Consider the following 26,222-nt stretch of genomic DNA (forward strand, 5'->3'; position numbering starts at 1 on the left):
TCTTCTAAGGCAAGCCTTCATACTGATAAGAGTTTAGCAACATTCAAGCAACATCCTTACCCAGGGATTTCTGAATAAATGCTGGCTGTTTTTCAGAAGAAAGGTGGAGACACAGGTAGTATACAGGGGCCCCAGAAAGAACAACAGCAACTCCAACAAGTGAATCTACAAGATCGCTGTAGAGTGGGACGGCTACCAGAAGCACACTGCATATACAGTATACCACTGGGAAAAACAAGCTCAGCTGCAAAGAAAAGAAACCAACATTGACTAATAAAGAAATATACATACATTGTGTTGTAAGAAACTTTTGATTATGAATAACGTCTTACAGCGGTCCTGTATGTAGGTCATCTTATGAATTTCAGTAAATATGAAATATAAAGAATGTACAGACTGAACTTTTTTAAATCATTTTTTTTAGAGAGAAGGAATGAAACACTATATTGCTTATTTTGTTGGTTAGTTTGTTTTAGTTTATTTGGAACATGTAAAAAAAAAAACATAAAAATGAAAGAAGTAATAATTTAGTAGTAGACAATCACAAAACAACTAGTTAAAAGAGAACACACAAAAACTATAAAAAATAATTTAGTTTACTTATCTGGAAAGGAGTGGGAAGAAGTACAAACTTATATTTTTTCTGTACTGGGTCTTTTTTTAGAATACCAAGCAAAAAACGATTTACTATATTTAACACAAATCTATTAATAAGCCTTCAAGACAGTGCTTAAATTCAAAATAACCTAAAATTAAAAATAGGGCCCTGAATTCTTGGTTAGTTTTATAAATATATCCTATGGAATAAACAACTGGATGTCAGCCTGGGACAAATCAGTCTGGAATTTAGCTGTACTAAGATACTTGAAACAGCTGTGAAGGCTCACATGGATAGCTTTTAAAACAGCTATGGACTAAAATCCTATAAATATACTGTATTTATATATATATATATATATATATATATATATATATATATATATATATATATACTGTAGATATACAGTATATGTGTGTATGTGTATATATATATATATATATATGTATTTATTTAAATCTGAAAGAGTGTTCCATGTGCATAGTGACAAGATTATGCAGCAATATATGTACAGTATATAATATATTATACATACAGTATATCTATATAGAAAATAAATTCCATGGTTTATAATGGTTTAATGTTTATTTGGTTTGTTCTGATCTTTCTTACAGCCTGCTGTGGATGGAATGAATGTAAGCCGGTTCAGCAGGGACCGTCCGAGATGCGATCCATCTATGGGCAGCCTGGTTGTACCCAAGTCGATCAATCGCTCGGCTTGAGTACAACCAGCCTGTTGGATTTTTTACATGCAATTACGGTTGGCGGTTATAGCAGTCAGCAGTAATCATTGTGTTCTGCCGGCTGGAAAGGCTTGCTGCTGGCAGAACAATAGCTCTACGGGAGGGACTTCCTTATCGACATGAACTGTGTTGATAGGGGGAATGAACAACTTACTTTCTTTGCACCAATCGTGGAAGGAAAGAAAATCAAATCATTAATGGCTTGCCTTAGTGTCCTGGTGGGGAGCAGACACTATGGGGGAGATTTACTAAAACTGGTGCACTCACAATCTGATGCAGCTGTGCATGGTAGCCAATTAACTTCTACCGTCAGCTTGTTTAATTAAGCTTTGACAACAGAACATGGAAGCTGATTGGTTTCTATGCGGAGGTACATCAGATTTTGCACTCTCCATTTTAGTAGATCTCCCCCCATGTTTATTTTATTAATACAAAGTGTGCACTCTAGTCTAGACTTGAAATAGGCTGGACTGTAAATATGGAGGATACAGGCTGTACTCCCGTACTAGCTCTGGGCCCTTTTGGTTCAACAGAGGGGTCCTGCTTGGCAAGTGCTACCTTCAGGTGGCCCTAGCACAGCACCATTTCACTGTTCAAGGGGGGCGTCTGCTTTTAAGTCTAAAAACAGACTGGGGAGAAGTAGTTGGAGGGTGGAATTTCTAATGTGTCTTGAAAATTAGTGGGCAGGGGTAAAGAAGGTGGGGTTAAAGTACTAGAACAGGGGAATTTCTCTTGCTTCTTGAAAATTGCTGGTCCAGAGGGGGAAGAAGGGGTTCTGGGTGGGGCTGATGTACTGGAGAGGGGGAATTTCTGTTATGTCTTGAAAATGGCTTGGCTTGGGGCTGTTGTAGGTTTACAGCCATATATAATGTTTTTTTAATGTTAAAGTATAACTAAGTTAGTTTTGGATAGAGTGGAGATGGATTTGAACTCCTATTAGAATTCATTTGCTGTCTGTGCCCCCATTAGGGAGCTTCGCCCTCTTGTTTTGCCTTGTTTACCGTTATCATTGAAAGTAAAATACAAGTAAATGAAAATCCTAAATTTTGGGTTGTCCCTAGAAAAGTTAAAGAGGGGAAATCTTCCAACAGGGACACTTGTTCTGATGACCAAGGAATTCCCTTAGTTTGCAGGGTATTCCTCTCACCTCCTGTTTTGGCTACTGGAAGTGAAGGTAAAACTCTCTAATAGGACACAACTGGCAAAAAAAACTAAATTAAAAAAATAACCCTCCCCAGCTCTATCCAAAATAAAAAAAAAGTTCTACTTTAAAGTTATTGTACTTTGCAGGCCATATAGATAACGTATTCAGGATTTTGAAATGCACATAAGTTTTGTACACATGGATTCAAAGCTGTATTCCACGCTAATAGCTAAATACACCATAAATCACACATATGCGAACATGCCTGTGAAGGTTCTAATTTATTCAGGTCATGGTATAGCTAGTAGTAGTTAGTCAACATTCAACTGGACTTGCTCTGTACTGCTGAAGACATTCCCTGCTTATTCAAGCCTATCCAGTTTCTTTGGTTCCAATAATTCTTGTTCTACTCTGTTGGAGCTGAAGTAGTTGCATGGATAAGCAGTGAAATGTCTTTAACATAACAGAACCAGTCCAGTTTAGTGTGACTAACTACGACTAGCTACATATATGAGGAGGAATGTATAAAGGTTAGTACACACAATAAGAAAATCGGGCGAACATTTTAATCCAAAGAATTTATGTACGATTTTTGTATAGTGTGTACACAACTTTCCACAGCCGATTACGAATTTTCAAAAATTCTCAAAGGGACAAACTCCAAAACCTTTCTCATACCAGAACAAAACAAACAATTTTGTTTAATGTGTACCATTTTCATACGATTTTTGTACAAGAAAAATCAGAAAAGAAAGGCTGCACATGATCAGAAACAATAAACAACAGATAAAAGCCTTTGTCGTATGAGAATTTTCTTACAAATTTTCGCTCATCGGTTCCAATTTGCTGTGAAACAAAGAGGAAAATCGGCTGATCGTTCGCCCGATTTTCTTTTAGTGTGTACCCCACCTAATTCTGTTCAACTAGGTGTGTAATTTACATAGATAAAATATCGATTTCAACATTATTGGTTTCAAAGACAAAAAATGTTTAGCAACATGCATTTCATACATACCTTTACAGGTCTAGGCATATCTGGTCTCTTTATTCTTAAATAGATTTGGCTTCCAACTGCCAAGCCTTGGAAAAACCAGTAACTAAAACTGAAATAATCAATGAGCTGAAAGACATCCTCCACACAAAGGAATATAAGAGCCATAAACCCCTGTACAGTGTAAAATATAAATAAGTTTGGTTAAAACACAGCATTTCCATGGAGTAAACATTTAGTGACTGCTAATTGAGAATATGTCAATTATTTAGTCATTGTACCCTAAAATGCATTCTCTGTAATTCACTGCTGCCAGATTTCACACAGCTTGTCACATGTGCAGTGGGTATGTTTAATTCTTGATATTTGTGCTCAGGCTCATGTTGCCGCCTGAGGTGGCCTGAAGGTTAAAACCTTTATCTGGTAATTTTTTTCCTGTCTGTTTACTGCTTGGGAGATTTTCCTTCAATTCTTACGCTTAAGACACATCAGAAAATAAAATAAAACCATTCCAAAGTAACAGTATTTCCATCTTAGACAGTTGAAGCCTGAATATTTGTCCCCATTGGATTATTTACCCCTACCTCTTGCTCTGGTGAAAACTTTTGGATTTCCCCTCACTTTCTGTTTCAGTGACAATGGTTGCCAGGACAAACAGATGGGTAAGTTGTCCCAGCAGAGACACAGACAGCAATTACAACTTACCAATCCCTTTACCACTCCAAAATTTAAAAAAAGCTTTGCTTTCTTATACAGTAAAGGACAAATCAAGCCAAAACACAACATTTGTCTAGAGTGGGGAAGGACTATGACCTTTTTTAGGTTTCTAATGCTGCCTGTGTCCCCCTTGCAAATATTTTTACTTCACTTCAATGAAACACCTGTGTGTCAAAAGCAGGAGCATAACTACAGGGGTTGCAGGGGTTGCAATTGCAACCGGCCCCCATGCTCCAGGGGGCCTGTGCGGCTCCTCTGTACACCTGGATAGGAGGGGTGGGGGGCAGCATGTAGAGAAATCACTGTCCTCCTTTTTCCTCCTGTAGCTGCAGGCCCCAAGGTGGGAGGAAAGGGGCCCACTGCATAACTTGTGAAAGGGTCCCGCTGTGGGACTGTAATAAAGGGCCCCCGCAAAGAGAGTAAAGGGTCCCAGGATCAGTGGGAAGAGCCCCAGGCTTGAAGGGAAGGGCCCCAGCCAGGGGTCTGAGGGGCCCTTCATGGTTTCTTGCATCGGGGCCCTGAAGGTTCTAGTTACGCCTCTGGTCAAAAGCATTAAGAAGTGGCACAGTCAGCACCGTCTGAACAACAACATGAGAAAGTAGCCTCACCAGTACTGCGGGAAAAGGAACAGAACATCAAGTTCATATGTCATCAGTGATCTATCCTCTAAAAAGATCCTCTAAAAAGAAATAAGCTGAACCATCTGCAACCTCAGTTAGAAAATCTGGGAGTTCCAAGGTCATCACAGCTAGACACTAGTCATATACAGTATGGTCCATACAGTACCAAAGCCTGAGCCAGCATCATAGGAAGCAATTCATAAGCTACATGAAGATCTTGGAGAGCCAATGTCTCAGCCAACAGATTTGTATGAGGGCAATCAATAATCTATAAAGCTTGCAAAGTGTGAAAAGCTCCAGAACCAAGCACATTCATGCCAGACACCATTACCTCAGAGGTCTTGTGGAACAAAGTGTGATTGTTCTTGAATAGTGTGAAAGTGATATGATAATAGCAGATGCTATGACTAAACCAAAGTTTGAAGATCTCTGAAAGAAGATATTGAAGGACCCATATGAGCAGTTGTTCGGTGGGGGTGTACCGTGTTACTATGTTGTCTATACAGATATAAGTGCAGCAACCATTTTTGTATTTTATACTGTGATTAGTATTTCTATCTCTAGATGGTTGTGTATAATGTTACATTCTTTCTAGTGGAACAACATGGTTTATCATTTCCTGTCTGTATGTTCCTGTAGGTTTTCCAATAACACAAAAAGGGCTTAGCCTAGGTTAGCTTAGGTGTTCAGCAACATGTTGATTGATAAGAGTCATATCTGCAGTAGCTTTCCAACAAGATATAATAAGACATTGAAGAAAACTTGAAAGGATAGTGATAGTGCTGCCAGAGAGCTGCAAATGTGAATGCAGATGCAAATTTGCTATTAACATTTGAAAACATATCTTACGTTAAAAAGTAATGCAGGGATAGGAGTGTATCTATGGATGTGAATCATACACAAAAAATCAGGAAGCTGTCCTTCTCTTGATGCTACAAAGAACAATCTGAAATTTAAAAATATCTAAAATTAAAAAAGTAAAATGTTAATATGAGAAAAAAAACAAAAAAAAACAAAATAGCAATCTGTATTGAAGGTTACAGTTAAAGCAGGACTAAACTCATTGATTTGAATGTTTCTCAAAGCAGTTAAATTGAAGGCATGCCGTGAATGATAACTGTCACAGTTGCTTGTGCTTTCAAGTGTCAAGCCATCAAATGTCTGGTGTCATAACTGATTACATGATGTGTAGCACCATAGCAAGAGATCTGACTGATTTTAGATTAAGATATTTGTAACAGTGCTGTATCTTGGCCTAGGCCGACAAGGCTCAGGCCTAGGGCGTCACTTTGCAGGGGGGCAGCAAAAATGCTGCACACCACATGAAAGAAACAGCCTCCTTGGCTCCTGCATGAAAAGGGTCCCCACTGGCTTGTGCTACACTTTTAGTATAATGCCAGTATTATGGGGCGAATTGGGCAAGAGGGCAGGGTCCAGGAGGCAAATCAGTCTGGCACTCCCATAAAGCAGCCACACTTTTACCTGCCGGTATGATAGGCTGCACTAATGGGCACTGATAGGCTAGACTGATGGCCACTGATGGGGCTGTATTGAGGGCCACTGATGAGGCCACACTGATATGCTGCACTGATGAGGCAGCACTGATGGGCACTGATGAGGTGGCACTGATGGGCACTGATGAGGCTGAACTTATGGGAACTGATAAGGCTATGCTGATGGGCACAGATAGACTGTGGTTGTGGTCGGTGGTGTACAGATGACAGGGCGGGTCATAAACAGGAAGGGATGTGGCCTTTACAGGAAGGGGTAGGTCATATTTAAATTAGGGGGCGCACAAACTTAGTCAGGCCTAGGGCAGCACAAAACCTAAATACACCACTGATTTGTAAGGGAGGAAAAAAAAGACGCTAACGCTGGCCATACATTATATCATTTTCTTGTACACTTTTCCTTTAGATGTATCAAAACCATATAAAATGAGGTCAAACCCAAACACTTTTCATTTGTATGCAGTCAGGCAGACCCTTGTACTACATAGCTGAAGTTAAATCTAAAGGAAATAGAATAACAAAATTGTGTAACGTATGACCGGCTTAACACAAGTGATGTTAGTGCAGTGATCTCCCCCACTGTGCTATTGTACTCTGACAGGGGGATTGCCCCCCCACCAGAACATTTGCAGTGGAGAACTAAGCAATGGCAGCCTCCATGTTTATTTAGGAAAAGGTTTTCCTTAACAAACTTTACTGATATGCATAATGGAGTGGATAAACTGCTTATTTTTATATTAATATAATTTTTACCTGGACCCTGAAATGACTACCGAATTTAATCCACCACAACACGATATAGCCACTGCTATTGGGATTAACCACTTTATATATCCCAGGACTCTTTCTGCAAATGTCTGTAAAAATGACAAACGGATGAAATAAGAAAGATGTAGTCATTTTATTGTCTCATAATTACTAGTTCTATAAAATTATTGAAATTATGATTGTACCTTACTATAACTATACAGATAAAGAAAACGAAACAAAACAAAGTATGTTTAAAAAACAGCTCTATTAACCAATTCAATACAGGGCACTTTCACCCCCCTTCCTGCCAAAGGCCAATTTTCAGCTTTTAGCGCTCTCACGCTTTGAATGATAATTGCGCTGTCATGCACCCAAACAAAATTTTTATCATTTTTTCCTACAAATAGAGTTTTCTTTTTGTGATAATCGATCACTTCTGGGTTTTTTCATTTTTGCTAAACAAATAAAAAAAAGACCGAAATTTTTTGAAAAACAAAAACTTTTTTTCTTTGTTTATGTTAAAAATGTTGTAAATAAGTAAGTTTTTTCCTGCACTGTTGAGCACTGATGAGGCTGCACTGAGGGGCACTGATGAGGCGGCACTGATAGTCACTGATGAGTTGGCACTAATATGTAACACTGATGGGCACTGATAGGCGGCACTGATATGCAGCATTGATGTGCACTGATAGGTGGCACTGATATGCAACATTGATGGGCACTGATAGACGGCACTGATGGGCACTCATTGGCAGCACTAATGGGTGCTGTTGGTGGAACTGATGGGCACTGATAGACGGCACTGATAGGTGGCACTGATGGGCAATGATGGGAACTGATGGGTGGCACTGATGGGCACTGATAGATGGCACTAATAGGTAGCACTGATGAGGCACTGACAGGCATTACTAATAGGCATTGATTGGCATTTTTAATTAGCACTAATTGGCATCCCTAGTGGGCTCTGGTGGGCATCCCTGGTGGGCTCTAATGGGCATCCCTGGTGGGCTCTAGTGGGCATCCCTAATGGGTCTGCACAGATAATCAATGCGCTGATTATAAGTGCAGACCTCCCCCTGTCAGGAGAGCCCCCGATCAGCTATCCTCGACTCATGCCTTGTCAACGCGAATGGAGGAAAGCCGATAAATGGCACTTCCTGGCTACGATGTGACCAGCTGTGATTGGTCACAGCTAATCACATGGTAAAGAGCCTAGGTCATAGGCTCTTTTCCTGGGATTGGAGATGTGGTGTGTCAGAGTGACACACCCCACCACCGATCGCCGCTTTGCGTACCCTCGCGGGTGTGCGCGAGCGGCCTCTCCTGCTGGATGTCATATGACGCCCAGTCAGGATATACTTAAACACTTTCTGCCCATCAATCTGCTATATGGTTGGCGGGAAGTGGTTAAAGGAATGCAGACAGAAAAAAAAAAAAGGTGGAAGTAGAGTCCAGTCACTTGAACAGGTCTCCTCCAATCAAGGAGGATTGGAGCTGAGAAAGCTCCAAAGGATTGTTGCGCTTCCCCCATAGGAGCCGCTAGTATTTTCCCTTCTTTCAACTCTTCAGCCAGGCACATAGTATTTTCCACAGTCAGGTATGCTTGTTTCTTTAATAATCAGTCTAGAGGCTTTGTTGTTTTTGGTATTGTATTGTAGAACTTGGATAGGGATGGGAATGTAATAGGATACTCCAGATTCAACTATTCACAATGAGGACAGCTTCCTTAACTGAACTATGGATTTCCTGCTTGGTGCACTGTACACTCTTGAGCAAGTCCTTGTATAGGGGTAATGGACTGTTGCTCCTCCAGGACACTAGCCAGTATCCTCCTTCTGCTGAGACTTTCCGAGCACAGAGGGGGCAGCCTAAAGAACCAAGTCCCAAGATCTCCACAAGCTGTACATACAAAGCTTCTGGGCCCAATGGCAGCCTCCTTCCAGTCTTCCAGCAGCACCCTTCAGTGATCCCAGACACATCTTCACAGAGATGGCTCCCCCACAATCAGCTCTTCAAAACACTTGGGCCAGCACTTCCAACTTCCATGCCTCCCACCTGATGCCACATGGCAGCAAAGACCCCTTCCTGTGTGTCTCACCGAAAATAAATACCCTTCCCAGCATGCATAAGAGACCCTATGGCTATAATTGGCTGAGATGGCATTCATATTCATGCTACTGATCTGTATGAGTCACTCCTACTCATCGAGCACTTTCCAAAGCTGCCCCGATACAGAGGAGCAGATACAGATACAGCAGCATTGTGAAACCCACAGGACTTCATAGCTGAACAAATGGAGCTTTTCTGATAGGCAGGAAAGCTATATTTTACCTCACAGTGTCCGTTAAAGAGACCAAACTATGCTAACTATGTACATCCTAGTAACCTACCTAGGAGGGTGCTAAGGATAGTGCAGGCTGCCTACTGTGGCCTAGGTTTTATGAATGGACAGGCCATGGTATGTAGTATTGCAAACTATAATGGGATATCCACTCTCCATTATAAGTGTACCAGGTGCTCATTTGTATGGAGAATGTACACTTCAGATCCTTCAAGATCATTTTAGTAGTGGCAGATCATATATTACAATATTTTGGTCAGCTTTAAAGGGCTGGTTTAAATCAACATCAGATCCCAGTACTTGTCATTCATGGTGGTATCTCACCTGGTGGTAAACACATCATATGGTCTAGAGCAGGGATATGCAAGCTGTGGCCCTTTACCAAGACTCTGCCACAAGCATGACACCCAGAGGCAGAGGCATGATGGGACTTGTAGTTTTGCAACAGCTGGAGAGCCACAGTTTGCATATCCCTGGTCTAGAGAAATTACAGTACCGGTGCACTTTTTTTACAGCATATGCAGTACTGGACATCTGCAAAGTCTGGTCTGCATCTGATGGCTAAAGGACTAGTGGGCCAGTCAGAAAGAAACACATAATTCAAACATAGAATAGAGCTGGGTCTCTCTTTTTCAGTGTATAGTATCATATACTGTAGCTGCTGGGGATTTGGGGCACAATAAATAAGAAACTACATAAAAAACTGGGCACCACATATGTATAGGTATCATGAACTACAGAAATCCTTATTTCAATGTTAGCTTCCCTTCTGAGGCCCAAAACGTATACAAATTGATCTGCAAGAAGCTACTATAGAGGATGGAAAAAATAAAGTCTTACCACAGCCACTGCACTGCTGTCCATAATGGTGTTCATGTCTAATTCTGTGTAGTATGCAATGTTTGTCATGATGTAGATTACTGTAACCAGTGGCATAGATATCACCATTGATAATGGTAAATTTCTGGGGAAAAAAACAGTAGAACAGTTTAGACCAGCGGCAAATCACGCTGTTAAAATGTGTTACAGATCTATATAGTACATGCTTACAAGCCCTTATTTAAAGCTGAACTTCAACTTCGGGTATGATTTTAACACCTCAATAATGGACACTTTCACTCCTATCCTGCCCAGGCTAATTTTCATATTTCAGTACTGGCACACTTTGAATAACAATTACTCAGTCATGCAACACTGTACCCAAATACAATTTTTATCTATTTTTCAGACAGATAGACTTTTTTTGGTGATATTTAATCCCCACTAGTTTTTTTTTTTTGCTATATAAATGACAAAATTACCAAACATTTTGAAAAAACAAAAAAAAAAAAAACATGTTTTTCTTTCTGTTATAAAATTATGCAAAAACAAAAAAAATCTTTCTTCATAAATGTTGGCCAAAAAGTATTCTGCTCTATATATTTGGTAAAAATAACCCAATATATGTGTATAGCATTTAGTCTATGTGAAAGTTCTAGAGTCTACAAACTATGGCATATATTTTTGAAAATTTATCAATCCTGATGTACTGACTGCCTAGCTCATTTCTTAAGGCCCTAAAATGCCAGGACAGTAGAAATACCCCCCCCCCCCAAATGACTCCTTTTTGAAAAGTAGAAAGTCCAAGGTGTATTTAATAAGTGGCATAGTAAGTTTTTTTTTAAATGTACTGTCACAATTATTTGGAAAATGCAAAAAGAAAAGAAAATTAAATAAAATGTCTTTTTTCACAAAGGTGCTATTTTAACAAGTTATTTCTCACACATAGAATACTTATAATTACACACCAAAACACATTCAGCTAATCCTCCCTAGTATGGGGATACCAGATGTGTGAGACTTTTTCACAGCCTAGATGTATAGAGGGACCCAAAATCCAAGGAGCACCCTAGGGCTTTCAAACAGCATAAATTACGCATTTCCTATCTTGACTACCTATCATATTTTTGGAGACCCTGGGGCACCAGGACAATGGAAACACCCACAAAATTACCCCATTTTGGAAAGCAAACAATCCAAGGAATTTTCTTAAAGGCATAGTGAGTCTTTTGAAAATGTAATTTTTTAGCACAAGTTTTTGGAAAATGCAGGAAAGAAAATGAAAATGTATTTTTTACTCAAAATTGTCAATTACCGTATTTTCCGGCGTATAGGACGACTGGGCGTATAAGACGACCCCCCCAATTCTCAAGTTAAAACATAGGTTTTGGGCTATACTCGCCGTATAAGACTACCCCCCTTCCGAAGCAAGGCAACACCATTGAAAAACATCAGATTTCTCATAGATCTCCAAGGTACCCCAAATACTGTAATACATGTAATCTCTCATAATATCTCCAAGGTACCCTAAGTATAAATATTACCAGTAGATGTAATCTCAAGACGCTGGCTGTGTGGGAATCCTGTACCGATATACCGTATGTACCGTGGCTTCGGCTACATACAGTATACCGCGCTGAGCCAATCACAGTGAGCGATGTATTCTATTATTGAATGCAAAGCCTGCTCGGATTGGCAGAGTCAGAGAGGCGGGCTGATGTTACTCCGCCAATCCGAGCAGGCTTTTCATTCAATAATAGAATACATCGCTCTCCCTGATTGGCTCAGCACGGTACACTGTATGTAGCCGAAGCTACGGTACATACGGTAAACCGGTACAGGATTTCCACACAGCCAGCGTCTTGATAGATTACATCTACCGGTAATACTTATACTTAGGTATACTTAGGTTACCTTGGGGATATTATACTCGGCGTATACCAACCCCCCATTTTTGGGAGATTTGTTTGTGGTTCAAAAGTAGTCTTATACGCCAGAAAATACAGTAATAAGAATTTTCCAACACACATCAATGGCATACTTAGGATTATACCCCAAAACACTCCTACCGAGTATGGTATTATCACGTGTAAGACTTTTTCACAGCCTAGGCATATAGAGGGACTCAAAACCCAAGGATGCACCTTCAGTGTCAGGACCCAGACTTGAACCTGGGACCTCCACTGTGCCTGGTAATGACTCTACTTACTGAGCCACCTGGAATTCTGGACAGCTCCCTGGACAAATCCTTGAATGATCCTGCCATGAATCTAAATTGCCTTGAACCCTTTGCTCCTCCCATAAACTTCCTGGTTTAGGCCATGTCTCTGCACTTCCTGGTTGCCAGAATATTGTGCCTTCACCAGCCAATATCTCGCTTGTCTCTCCTTCTGCCGTCCGTATCTTCGCTACCATTCGTTATCGACAGTTGGCTTGTTCCTCGACTACGCTTCTGCTTAATCTCAACCTGCAACTACTCATTACCAACCTTTGACTACTCCTAGACTACGCTTCTGCTTGATCCCAACCTGTAATATCTGCTACTGGACCCTGGCTTGCTTACCTCCTGGTGGGGCCATCCTGAGGACCGAGACCTGGTACTAACAGGCAGCAAAATCCATCTGGAGCACTGGTGAACACTGGTTAGTACTTAGATTCTGCACCTCAGGTGAGCCTGCGTCATCTGCCAGAGTGACCTGACTGTGTTCCTATCCTGCTGGTTTCTGTGTAAGCTGCTATAGCTACTGGTCTTCAAACCTGACTCCAGACCTTGACATTCAGACATTCTAGAGCCATAAATGATGCATCTAATTTCCTGACTACCTATAACATTTTTGGAGGCCTTGGAGCACCAGAATAGTAGAAGCACCCACAAAATTACCACATTTCGGGAGTAAATACCCCAAGGTATTTTTTAGGAAACATGGGGAGTATTTTGAAGACTTCAATTTATTGCCACAAGTTTTTGGAAAATGCGGAAAGAAAATAAAAACGTTATTACACAGAGTTGGCAATTTAATAAAATATTTCTTACACACAGCTTGGGCATACTTAGAATTACACGCCAAAACATATTCTACTACTTCCCCTGAGTATGGCAATACCACTTGTGTGATACTTTTTCACTGTCTGACCTGATTATGTACTGGATCTTGTATCTTGTGCATCACACAAATCAAAACCAATGTAATATCACCTCTGTAGGAGTAGTCCGGGAATATAGTGTGGTGTAGCATCACCTATAGTAGTCCCAGTTCCTATAAGCCAAGCAAGCCTAGCCTACTGGTACATGACTGCCCCCAGGAATGCCATATTTACTGGTCTGGTGTCTCGCAGGAATGTAGTCAGCGGGATGTGCAGATGGGTCAGTTCAGGCAGCAGGCAGACTCATGGTCAGCAAACCGGCCAGGGTTAGTGCAGGCAGAGGCAACACTACACTGCTGAGACAGTGATCAGGGACGTTAACTATTGTAGTGATGATCAGTGACATTGTCACTGGTGTGGTGGTGATTAGGGACAACATGACTGGTGTGGCAATGATCATTTACACTGGGACTGGTGTGGCAATGATTAGGGACAAAATAACTGGTGTGGCGGCGATCAGGGACACTGTAACTTGTGTGATGGTGACTAGTGACAATATGACTGGTGTGGCAGTGATCAGGGACAATATGACTGTGGTGGCGTTGATCAGGGACACTGTAACTGGTGTGGCGGTGACCAGGGACAATAGGACTTGTGTGATGGTAATCAGGGACAACATGACTTGTGCAGTAGTGATCAGGGACACAGTAACTGGTGTGGAGGTGATCAGGGACACTGTAACTGGTATGATGGTGATTAGGGACAATATGACTGGTGTGGTGGTGATCAGGGACACTGTAACTGGTGTGGCGGTGATCAGGGACAATAGGACTTGTGTGATGGTAATCAGGGACAATATGACTTGTGTGGTGGTGATCAGGGACACAGTAACTGGTGTGGCGGTAATCAGGGACACTGTAACTGGTATGGTGGTGATTATGGACAATATGACTGGTGTGCCGGTGATCAGGGACACTTAAACTGGTGCGGAAGTGAGTGGGACACTGAGTGGGTGCCAGTAAATAGGGACACTGTGAGTAGGCGGTGGTGATTAGGGACATTGACTGGTGTGGCATTGATTACAAACATTGTGAGCGGACTGCAGTATTTGGGGACACTGAGTAAACTGTTGTAAATAGGGACACTGTGAGTGGCTGGTGGTGATTAGGGACACTGACTGCTGTAGCAGTGATAAGAGATACTGAGTGGCGGCACTGGTCTCTTGACATTGTACTGCTGTGGTGATGATCAGAGAGAATTGCTGGTGGCACTGACATACAGTGATATCAGAGGAGCAAGCCATTGTACATGATCACCGCCACAGTAGTACAATGTCACCATAGTGACACTGCATTTGCTCTGGTGACATTATGTACAATTACATTTATTTATATTATTATTTTTTTTTTGCATATTGTCACCAGAGCAGTGCAGTGTCACCATAATGACTCTGGGAACAAAAACTTTTATTTAAATGCATACCTCAATAGCCACACAAGATAGATACTATATTGTCAAAAGTATTAGGACGCCTGCCTTTACACGCACATGATCTTTAATTGCATCCCAGTCTTTCTTTGACTCCGTAGCGTTTAATATTGAGTTGGCCCACCTTTTGCAACTATAACAGCTTCAACTCTTCTGGGAAGGCAGTCCACACATTTTAGGAGTGTGTCTATGGGAATGTTTGACCATTCTTTCAGAAGCACTACATGAATAACAATAGTACTTTTCAAACCCCAATATTGTTATATATAGTTGCATAGTTACATAGTTAATCTGGTTGAAAAAAGACACACGTCTATCCAAACCCCCCCCCCCAAAAAAAAAAACACCCACAAATTGTAAATCTCCATATACATAACCCTATACCCTATCCTATAATTTTCTCCACGCAGGGGAAGAAATTCCTTCCGGATCCCCTGAGAGGCAATAGGATATTCCCTGGATCAACTTTACCTATAAATATTAAAATCCAGTTATATTTTGTGCATTTAGCAAAGCATCCAGGCCTTTTTTAAAACAATTTACTGAGCTGGCCAGAACCAGCTCTTGAGGGAGTCTATTCCACATTTCCACAGCTCTTACTTTGAAGAAGGCTTTCCATATTTGGAGGTTAAACCTCTTTTCTTCTCCTGCCTCCTCTCTCCCACTGTCCATAGTCTCCTTTATTTAGTCCTTCTCTCTGTCCCAACCCCCCACCCACCCTATCGTTTCCTTTCCCCTCTCCTTCACCCACCCCCCCTCTGGTTTTCACATTTTGACCATTGTTGGTTTCTCTTTTCTTCTTCTTCTTTTTTTTTTTTTTTGCATTGTACATGTGTGCATTTGTTCTATTATGTTATACCATGTCATGTTTTTTTTTTCAAATGTTTTTTCATATGTTGTGTTGTGCTCTTCTTTAATAAAGCACGCCTGTTTGTTAAAAAACAAAAAACAAAACACATGTATCTTTTCCTCCAAACGTAAAGAGTGCCCCCGTCCTGTATGATGACCTTAAAGTGAATAACTCTATACCAAATTCAGTATATGAACCACTTATGTATTTTTACACATTGATCATATCCTCCAAATCTCCTCTACTCAAGAGAGAATAAATTCAGCTCCTCTAATCTTTCCTAACAGCTGAGCATGCCTCTTATCAGTTTGTTTGTCCTTCTCTGCACTTTCTCCAGTTCCCCAATATCCTTTTTGTGAACTGGTGCCCAAAACTAAACTGCATATTCCATATACTAATGATTTGTACAGGGGCAAAATGATATCTCTCTCTCTCTGGAGTCCATGCCTCTCCTAATACAAGAAATTATTTTGCTTGCTTTGGAAACTGCAGTTTGGCATTGCATGCTATTATTAAGCTTATGATCTACCAGAACACCCAGATCTTTCTCCACCATTGATTCCCCCAGTTGTACTCCCCCTAGTATGTATGATCAATGCAAATTTCTAGCCCCCAAGTGCATAACTTTATATTTACCAACATTAAACCTCATTTGGCACAGTCGCCCAATTAAACCATGCATTGAGCTCAGCTTGTAAGTTGGAGACATCCAGTAAGGACGTTTTTCCACTGCATACGGTAGCTTGGTGTCATCTGCAAAGACTGAAATGGTACTTTTAACCCCAGACCCTATATCATTTATAAAGATATTAAAAAGTAAGGGGCCCAACACTGAACCTTGGGGTACACCACTAATAACATTACACCATTCAGAGTATGAATCATTAACCACTACTCTTTTACTCGTTTCCTATCCATTTACAAACTGTTTTTCCCAAGCCTGCAGACTTTACCTTACACATTAGCCGTGAGTGGAGAACTGTGTAAAGTGCTTTTGAAAAATCCAATGGTAGCGCTACCCCCACAAGGGCCGCTGGGTTTTGGGCCTTTTTCCCCACACAGCACCCACTGTCAGGTAAAAGGGATTTTCCATTCTCTCTCAAACAGTTCAACAATCAGTCAAGGGGATTTGGTTTTTAAGTTTTTATTGTAGAACATTGAGCTTGAATGGGGATTAGAAATACATGAGATGCGGAGAACTGAAGAACTTCAACTTCAAATAAGCAGTGAGGACCTGCTAGAGTCTCTGGCTGCTATAAACTGACTATAAACTGAGCTTATCAACAGTGGGAGTAATGGTGCAGCTGGAATTGCACACAAAAGTTCCAAAAGTTAAAATTGCAGATGCAGCACCTAACTGTATTGCACAACACCTGGCTGCTCTTGACGCAAGTTTGAGATATTCAGGTGCTCCTTGATGTCTTGCACTTGTACTAAAGTGGATTGCCTGGATCCAGAGATGTGAGGTAATGCACTTCACTGTCCTCTTTGTGTCTTTGGGTTTGATGGCTGGTATGTACTCACTCAGTTCCTTTAAGTAGCTCCTAGAATCCAGAAAGCTGCTGCACTGGCCTCTCTGCTGCACAAGCTGATTCTGTTTCTGCTTAAAGACTTCTCTCTCCCTCTCTCTCTCGGTCTTTCTTTTGCGGCTAATACAGGTGTCTCCTCCAGATGACAAAACCCCCAGCTCTGCTTCCAGACTGCCAGGTTTCTGAGTATTTATGGGTTGTTTCCCCATCTTCTGGACCCTGCCTCCCCAGAGATTGGTTGAAACTCTATATATATTCAGACTGCAGTCTCTGTCCCTCCATCCATTCGATTCTGGAACTATCCAGAAAGTTCCAGAAGACATGGAGAGGTAACACTGCCACAGCCTTTGAAGCACTGCACAGCCTCCTAAACACAATTACCCCATGCTCCTCTGCCTACAGGGGAGCAAAACTAAATTCACCTACTCTAGCAACAGTAAGGGTGCTACATAACAATACTATAGCCACAGCTACTTCTTTGTCAAAGGTTTTGCTCACCTCCTCATAATAATAAATTAGATTTGCTTGACAACTTCTGTCTTTCGTGAATTAATGCTGACTGTTGCTTAAAATATTTTTTTCTAGCAAGTAATCATCTATGTGGTCTTTTATTAAACTCTCCAATATCTTCCCAACTTCAGAAGCTAAACTAACAGGCCTGTAGTTACTTAGTAAAGACTTTGACCCTTTTTTGAAGATAAAGGCAACACATTTGCCTCATGCCAATCCAGTGGTGCTTTTCCAGTCATTAAAGAGCCCTTAAACATTAGAAACAAAGGCTTTGAAATGACAGAGCTCAATTCTTTTAGGATCCGTGGGTGGAGACTATCTGGTCCAGGTGCTTTATTCACCTTTATTCTGTCTAAATATTTCTGGACCATATCAATTTTGAACCATAGTGGATCATTTGGGGCTGTGTTAATATCATCTCCATTACGGACTTGAGCTCCTCCATGCTCCTTTGTATACACAGAGCTGAAGAAAGTATTTAAAAAAAAGGTTCCTTCTATTGTCCCGTCACCCACTCTAGATTTTTTTTTGTAAAGAACCTACATGCTCAGACCTGACTTTCTCCCACTATCTTTTGTCTGTTATATTATTTGTAACATTTAAACGGTGATAGTGTTCCTTCACATTTAAAAGATCTTTTCTTATTATTTATAGCTTTTTAACCACTTGCCGACCGCCTCACGACTATTTACTGCGGCACTCTGCCGCTTACAGGCAAAGCGAAGTAGACCTATGTCGCTCGCCCAAGAGCCTGTAGGGGGCGACCGCGAGTCGTCGGCTGCCCGCTCCCGCCCCCACTCGTTCCCTGGGGAGCCAGCGCGTGTGACGGCGGCTCCGATGGCCGCCGGCCAATCGCGATCTCCCGCAGGAGAGGGAGAAAGACAGATGGCTGATGTAAACACAGCCGTCTGTCATTCTCACTGAAGTAGGCACAGAGGCTATGCGATCCTGCTATATAGGATCGCATGTCTCTGTGGTTACTTCACTAGTCACGCCCCCTGACAGTTAGAATCACGCCCCTAGGGACACACTCAACCCCTTGATCATCAATAAAGTTAACCCCTTCCCTGCTAGTGTCATTTTTACAGTAACAGTGCACATTTTTAGCACTGATTACTGTAGTAATGTCACTGGTACCCCCAAAAGTGTCAAAAATGTCAGTCAGGGGTCTGATCTGTCTGCCGCAATGTCGCAGTCCCGCAAAAAAAAAAATCGCAGATCGCCGCCATTACTAGTTAAAAAAAACAAACCAATCAAAATACGCTTATTGTGATTTTGTTTACCAAAAATATGTAGCAGAAAACAAATTGGCCTAAAATGTTAAAAAATTTAGATTTTTACATTTTTTTTTGAGAATTTCATATAAAAAAATTTGAAAAATATTATTTTTTCAAAATTGTCACTCTTTTTTTGTTTATTGCGCAAAAAATAAAAATCGCACAGGTGATCAAATACCACCAAAAGAAAGCTCTGTTTGTGGGGAAAAAAATACGTCAATGTAATTTGGGTACAGCGTCACACAACCGCGCAATTGACCGTTAAAGTAACGCAGTGCTGAATCCCAAAAAAGGGCCTGGTCTTTGAGCAGCCAAATCCTCCGGGGCTTAATTGGTTAAAATCTGGCCGTGAGCCACGTAGGTTTTATTTGTAGCCTATTTTTATATTCTTTAGATTACCATATAAAAGTAGCAGTGACATCATCACTGTGATACTCATAACTTACACAAAGAGGAGAGCTGTGGGAAGGACCCAGCAGGCTCACCCATTACAAGCCGCCTAATACAAGAAGGGGTTGGATACAAGGCCAGTCACTCTGCGGAAAGAGAAAGAGCAGCAGCAACTGGTCTTTATTACAGGAAGCTCCTGCACAGAGGTAAAGTTTGGAGGAAGCACACAAAGCCCACCATGAATCAAGTAATAATCTATTTGTACAACATGTGCTCATCCTGGACTTCAGCTTCAAGGAAAATTGTGTTAAACATTAATAAACAGTGGGGTCCCTTGGTTAGCAAAAAGCCCTGCGCCCTTCTCTTTGCAAGTATTCTGCCATGCAAGGATTAAGAGGATACAATATACTATAAAGGTAGATTTGAGATTAATTATATTGTATTCCTTATGTCGCATTGCAAATACCAAAAATTAGTAGTAGGCGCCATCTTGTGGTACAACTCAGTATTTTACCTGGCTTAAATATGTATAATACATGTATTTGAGTGAACACAAATACATTCTTAAAGTTGTTTTAAGCAAACATGTATGCAGTTTACCAAATCTTAGTTGTAGTGGCTGTATTTGTTTTCATTTTTAGGCTTTCTTTCCTTTATTTTCGCCTGGTGATCTAGCCACTAAGTCTGTTTTTTCGACAGACCAAGCTGTCCTGCAGATGTAGCAGTCAGAGGGTTAAGACAAACCATTTAACACTGTCAGGGATGCTTACAATGGTCAGCTTTTATTCATTTATGTAAAACCTTCCCAAAAGGAACAAAACAGTGGCTGCAACTGCTTATAATGAATTAGCTGGAGTTTGGCTCAATGTATAAGTCAAGTCCGTATAAACCTGCTAGTCTAAGGGCTCTTTCACATTGATACATTTTTCCTGTGTTTTATCTTTGCAAGAAAAACGCAAGAAAAATGTTTCTCTTTAAATCCTATGGAACTTTTCACACCACTGCGCTACAGGTGCAGTGAGTTTTGAAAAGTCCTGCATGCTGCATCTTTAGTGCAGTATTGAAAATCGCACCAAAAACGCAGCTTCCCATTGAAAAAAATGGAAATCTCAGCAAAATTGCAGTAAAAAACGCACCACAATTTTTTTCGTTTTTGGTGCATTTTTAAATCACATGTCCATTTTTCACAGGTGCAGGCAACCCAAAAAAGGCACAAAAGCGCAGCAAATGCATCTGAAACACAGCAAAATCGCGGTAAAAACGCATATGTGTTTTTACCTTGATTTAGCTACAGAGCAGTGTGGTAGCTATAGTAGTAACATATCCCTGCCAGTGTTCTGATTCTGATTGTTTTGCAATATGGTCTCACTCTTCCTGCTCCAAAAAAGTCGTCTCACCTCTGCTTATTCACTCTCCATAATACAATACAATTTAACAGGTGACTGACACACTTTCAGGCTGCATTCACACCTCTGCGTTTTGAATCGCAGGCAGATCTGCCGCGATTCTGCCCACGAAAGCCCACGAGGTGTGAATGACAAATCGAAAATGCACATTTAAGACGCCTTTAATTTGAATGGCACCTAAAATCGCGGTGCTACAAATCATGCTGCAACCGCGGCAACCCTCCATCGCATGAAGCATGAAGCTTCACCCAAAAAAAGTTCAGGGGCTAATTTTGGGTGACATGCTCCACGTGATGTGGGTTGCCACAAAAATCGCAGCAGAACCGCACCATGATTTTAGGTGCCTTTCAAATGAATGGCATCTCAAATATGCATTCTGCGATTTGTCATTCACACCTCAGTGCTTTGAAATGGTGGCCAGAATTGTGGCAATAATGCCTGCGATTCAAAACGCTGAGCTGTGAATTCAGTCTTAGGATGAAATATCTATTTTGGGTGGGTTGACTGTAGTATGACGCTGTTAAAGTGTGATGAAAGGTGTTGGAAAAGACCTTATGCTAATTTTTGTAGGTCTTGTGTTTTCATGCAATTGTCGCTAGATATCTGGCATCTATATTAAATACGCTTATAGGGCCAGTTCACACCACATGCAATCCAGTGCGTTTTTTTCCTGCATCAAAAATGCATGGAAAGTAAGTTAAATGGTTTTCAATGACATAGTTCACACCAGTGCTTGCAGTTCCAGTGTGTTCCAGTTCCAGAAAAAAAAAACAGAACATGCTGCATTTTTCCGGCACTTAAAAAAGAAAAAAGAAAAGGGGGGAAGAAAAAGAAAAAAGGGGGGAAAAAGAAAAAAAGGGGGGAAAAATGCACTGGACTGCATCAAAAATGCACCAAAAACGAGCCAAAAATGCACATGCAAAAAAGCATCTGGAAGGCATCTGTACGGCGTTTCTATGGTGTGAACTGGCCCTAAGTGTACCTTTGGTCAAAATGTAAAATAATATATTAATTTCCTCACTGAATTTCAATTATTTCTAGCCTACTTCATTTAGCCAGTTCTGGACCGGAAGGATTTGCCCCCATAATGACCAGGCCATTTTTTTGATTCGGCACTGCCTTACTTTAACGGAAAATTGCGTGGTGGTGCGACGCTGTAGCAAAATAAAATTTATAGTAGCATTTGATCAACTCTGCGATTTTTATTTTTGCACTATAAACAAAAAAAGAGCGACAATTCTGAAAAAAAAACCCAATATTTTTTACTTTCTGCTATAAACATTCCTAAAAAAATAATTAAAAAATCTAATTTTTATCATCCTTTCAGGCCAATTTGTATTCTGCTACATATTTTTGGTAAAAAAAATTGTAATAAGCATATTTTGATTGTTTTGTGCAAAAGTTATCGCGTCTACAAACTAAGGGAAAGATTTATGTAATTTTTATTTATTTTATTTTTTTTACTAGTAATGGTGGCGATCTGCGATTTTTAGCGACATTGCGGCGGGCAGATCGGACCCCAACTGACCTTTTTGACACTTTTGGGGGGACCAGTGACATTACTATGGTAATTAGTGCTGAACATATGCACTGTTACTGTAATAATGACACTGGCAGGGAAGGGGTTAATCTAGTGGGTGATCAAAGGGTTAAATGTAAGCCTAGGGGAGTGTTTACTAACTGTGGGGGGAGGGTCTTGTGAAATGACCATAGAGACATGGGATCCTATATAGAAGGATCACAGGCGCTCTGTGATCATTTCAGAGAGAACGGTCGGCTGTGTTTACAACAGCTGACCGTTCTTCTCTCTCAGCGGGGAGCGATCACGGATGGCCAGCGGCGATCGGTGCAACCAGCCCCATGCATCAGCATCCCCGCTGCCTAGTGGGGGCGGCACGCGCTCGCCCCCAGCACCACACACGCGACCGATGTAGTCCTACGTCGGTTCACGCAGGAGGGGCTGCCTGCTGCAGTAAAACTGCGGCGGGTGGTCTGGAACTGGTTAATCTGAACTTGAAGTTTGTAAACGTACTTTGTGAGGCTCCCCTATGGTACACATATTCACTATGCCCTGTGAGTAGGCACACCTTTCACAGAGCCTGCCTTCTGAACTAAAGAGGTGCTGAGAGGAGGAGTTTCAGGAAGTGAAGTCAGTACAGGAATCCAGCAAGGTACCTTGGGATATGTAGTCATTAGAAATTAAACAGCAGAAGAGAAGCTGCAAAGCATGCAGGGAATGTAGCAAGTTTTCCAAAAAAGATGGTCAGTAGAGAGGCAGAGCTTACCGCATGTCAGGAAATGTTTCAAGTAAGCTTCCTGTATATTGGGTTGTCAAAACCAACTATTGTTTTTATTGTTATTAAATGAAAATGTAAGTTTTGATCCATTTTTCATGAAATCATTTCTTACTGTGTTTTTCTATATTCTTGTAACGTCCTCCATGAACTTCCAAACCTTTCTTTTTCCCTCTCATGTCCATTGATTTGGAACCAGCAGTGCACCTTAGTTGCAGTCATGTGCATGGCTCTATGTACAGTACAAATCCCATAGTCCATCCCGGGAGCAGGCAAAAGAGGGTAGCTTCATTTCTACCTGGAGTGGAACCATGGAGAACAAACACAGCCAACTTCTAACAGGAAGTCAGATCGCAGCATAGAGATTTGGGGATTTGAAGGAGGCTGAGAACAATAGTAGGGATTTTTATGAGTTGAGAATAAAGTTGAAAAAAAATTATTATTTATTTATTTTTTTTAAACAGAGTTTAGTGTCACTTTAAAATTAAAGCAAAACTTCACCCAAAAGGGGAAGCTCAGCTTAGGCTCCAGTCACACCTGTGCCACTTGTCATGCGACTTTGAACATTAAAGTCACACAAGTCGCACCCCATGGTTTCCAATCAGTACCATTCATATCTATGTGATTTAAAGCCGCAGCGACTTCAAAGTAGTTCTTGCACTACTTTGTTCCAACTTTCATGAGACTTAAGGACCACAGACTTCAATGTTAATCCCCCAAAGTCACACCTGAAATTTTTACATGCGACAGTTGTGCAACAGTTGTCTATTGGTCAAAGCCAAGTCGTACCCTTACAAAATTGCGTCAAAGTTGCATCAAACGGAGTTGTACAAGTGTGAATGGAGCTCTATTTACATCCCCCCTCCTCTGCCACATTTGGCCCTTTTTGGGGGGCAGCGGGTACCTGGTTGTGATAGGTACACGCCATAGGTGTGCGCAGCCTATTGCTTTAGGGTGTGCACCCCCAAAGCTCAAACACATATCTGTGTGTATATACTGATGGTGCCAGTAGGGTAGAGATCGGTGTCAATAGTTTTTTTATTTTTATTATTTTATTTTTATTACTTTTGACTACTTTATTTTTTTACTATTTTTTTAGGAGACCCATTAAGGGGCTTTGGTGAAATATCCGGGGTCTAAACAGGGGGAATCTGCGCCTCACGTGGTGATTAGGGTGTGCCCTGGCACACCTGGCACACCCTGTGCGCATGCCTATGGTACACGCTCTCACTTTCGATCCGAGCGGAAGTTCAGCCCCTCCCTCCTTACCCCACAGCCTTCTGGGACACTTCACAAGTCCCAGAAGACTCTGGGACCATTCACAAATCGCAGTGATGCTTGACGTGCACAGTGGGAAACTGGCTGTGAAGCTTGCTCAGCCATGGGTAAGTTTTAACCTTCTCACAACTTTCAGGGACTCAGCCAGCAGGTATAGGGTGAACGTGCTTGTTGCGTGTCAGGGAGAATAGGAACTAGTAACATGGAAGGTGTTGAAGTCTGTGGGTCTGCTCAATGACAAACAGCTCACTTGTTGAGCCTTCAGAGATCTATGAATCCAGTATACATGAAATCACACAATAATGAAATATCAATATTGAAGGAAGTAGATGTTGCAATGGAATTTGCATATTAACAAATTCAGGAACAATACCTCTTAACGTTCTTCATTTCTTCTGTTACATAATTAATGCAGTCCCAGCCAGAAAATGAATACAGCGCTGAATAGAAAGCCATTGTTAATGAGCCTACATTCGTCACTGATCCTTCAAATGATCTTTCCAAATAATAAGTGTTACCTACAATGAGATCACATGGTCAATACAGCCATTGTAACTATTAAGGGAAAATAATCGGCACATATTAATAAAATGTGTAACTAAAGCTTATAAGAAAGGAACAGGCCTGTAATAAGAAGCTATTCCACAATAATTTTGTTTCCTAAATACATATTTGAAATATTTTAAAGGCTAATTTTCAAGTTTTGGGTTTAAAGTGGAATTAAACCTAAATGCAAACATTTATTATATTGCAGCTTACCAACTCTTAGAAGTGATGGCTGCATCAGTCATCTTTTTTAAGCTTGCTTTCTTCTATTTTCACCTGGTAATCTGGCCAGTAAGTCTGTTGTTTTTAAAAAGAACAAGCTTTACTGCAGACGTATCAGTTACAGGAATGAGACAAATCATTTAACACTGACAGGGGTGCTTACAATGATCAGCTCTTATTTATTTATGTAAAATCTTTATCCCAAAAGGTAACAGCTGTTTGCTGTAACTGCTTATAAAGCGTTAGCTGGAGTTTGGCTTCAATTTGTTAGTGCATCTAAATCTGCTAATACATCTAACACTTCCCTTCCCCAGACTTTCAATGCTGCTGTCCAAATGTGCCCCCTGTGCTCCTTCATCCAGACTGGGGGCACTCTAATACAGAAAGTATGTTACTGGCCAGATCATCAGGTGAAAACAGAAGGAAAAAAGACTAAAAAAAAAAAAAAAATGACTGGTAAGCTTCAATATACTAAATTGTTGGTTTTAATACCCCTTTAAAGGAGAAGTATGTCCAAAGCTCTTTTAGCCATACTTCTCCTGTGGTTACAGGAGTGCATTTAGTTCTGTACTCCTGTGATCTAAAGCCTGCCATTGGTTGACATCACAGAGGCAGTCCAGGCTCTGCAGGGATCCAACCAATAATGTCGGAATCCGCCCAGATGCCTGGTTGACAACTGGAAAAGCCTCTCAGTGAGTGCGCTGCTAAGAGCCTGAGCCAGCTGCTTCTGCCCCCTCCACAGTCTGGCATGCCAGTGGGGGCTGGAAGGGCAAAGCACTGAGCGGAGGCGCACTGTGACCCACAGTTTGTTTAGTGTGCCGCTGAGGCTCAATCAATATGGGGAGTAATGCTCACTATAGGGAGTAGTGCTCATTATCACTATCACTGGAAGGAAGAGAGAAAAGATCCTTGGTGCCGCACATCCACAGAGTCCTAAGGTGGTATGAGAGAGACGACCTCAGCCTGGACTCCCGCCAGGCCACGCTTCCAACGTGTTTCGCTTGAACTGTAGCTCCCCAGTGCTGGCAGCACTCATGTAGCCCCAGAGCATGACACCACCACCACCATGCTTGATTGGAGGCAACACACACTTATCTTTGTACTCCTCACCTGG

At 41.3% G+C, this 26,222-nt stretch overlaps 1 protein-coding gene across 1 annotated transcript in view; it reads right to left on the reverse strand.

The window, feature by feature from the left end:
• Nucleotides 1–26,222, reverse strand: part of LOC309556248 (Y+L amino acid transporter 2-like) — a 52,513-nt gene that overhangs the window by 7,877 nt on the left and 18,414 nt on the right. Inside the window, exons 3-8 of the mRNA XM_082258662.1 lie at nt 24,714–24,858; nt 10,256–10,379; nt 7,078–7,181; nt 5,663–5,759; nt 3,501–3,650; nt 61–244 (exon numbers count right to left, since the gene is read on the reverse strand). Coding sequence (XP_082114788.1) covers nt 61–244; nt 3,501–3,650; nt 5,663–5,759; nt 7,078–7,181; nt 10,256–10,379; nt 24,714–24,858 — 804 coding nt within the window. The remainder of the gene's footprint in view (nt 1–60; nt 245–3,500; nt 3,651–5,662; nt 5,760–7,077; nt 7,182–10,255; nt 10,380–24,713; nt 24,859–26,222) is intronic.

The sequence above is a fragment of the Pelophylax lessonae genome, assembly GCF_965119305.1.
Source record: "Pelophylax lessonae genome assembly, chromosome: 5".
NCBI classification, from domain to species: Eukaryota; Metazoa; Chordata; class Amphibia; order Anura; family Ranidae; genus Pelophylax; species Pelophylax lessonae.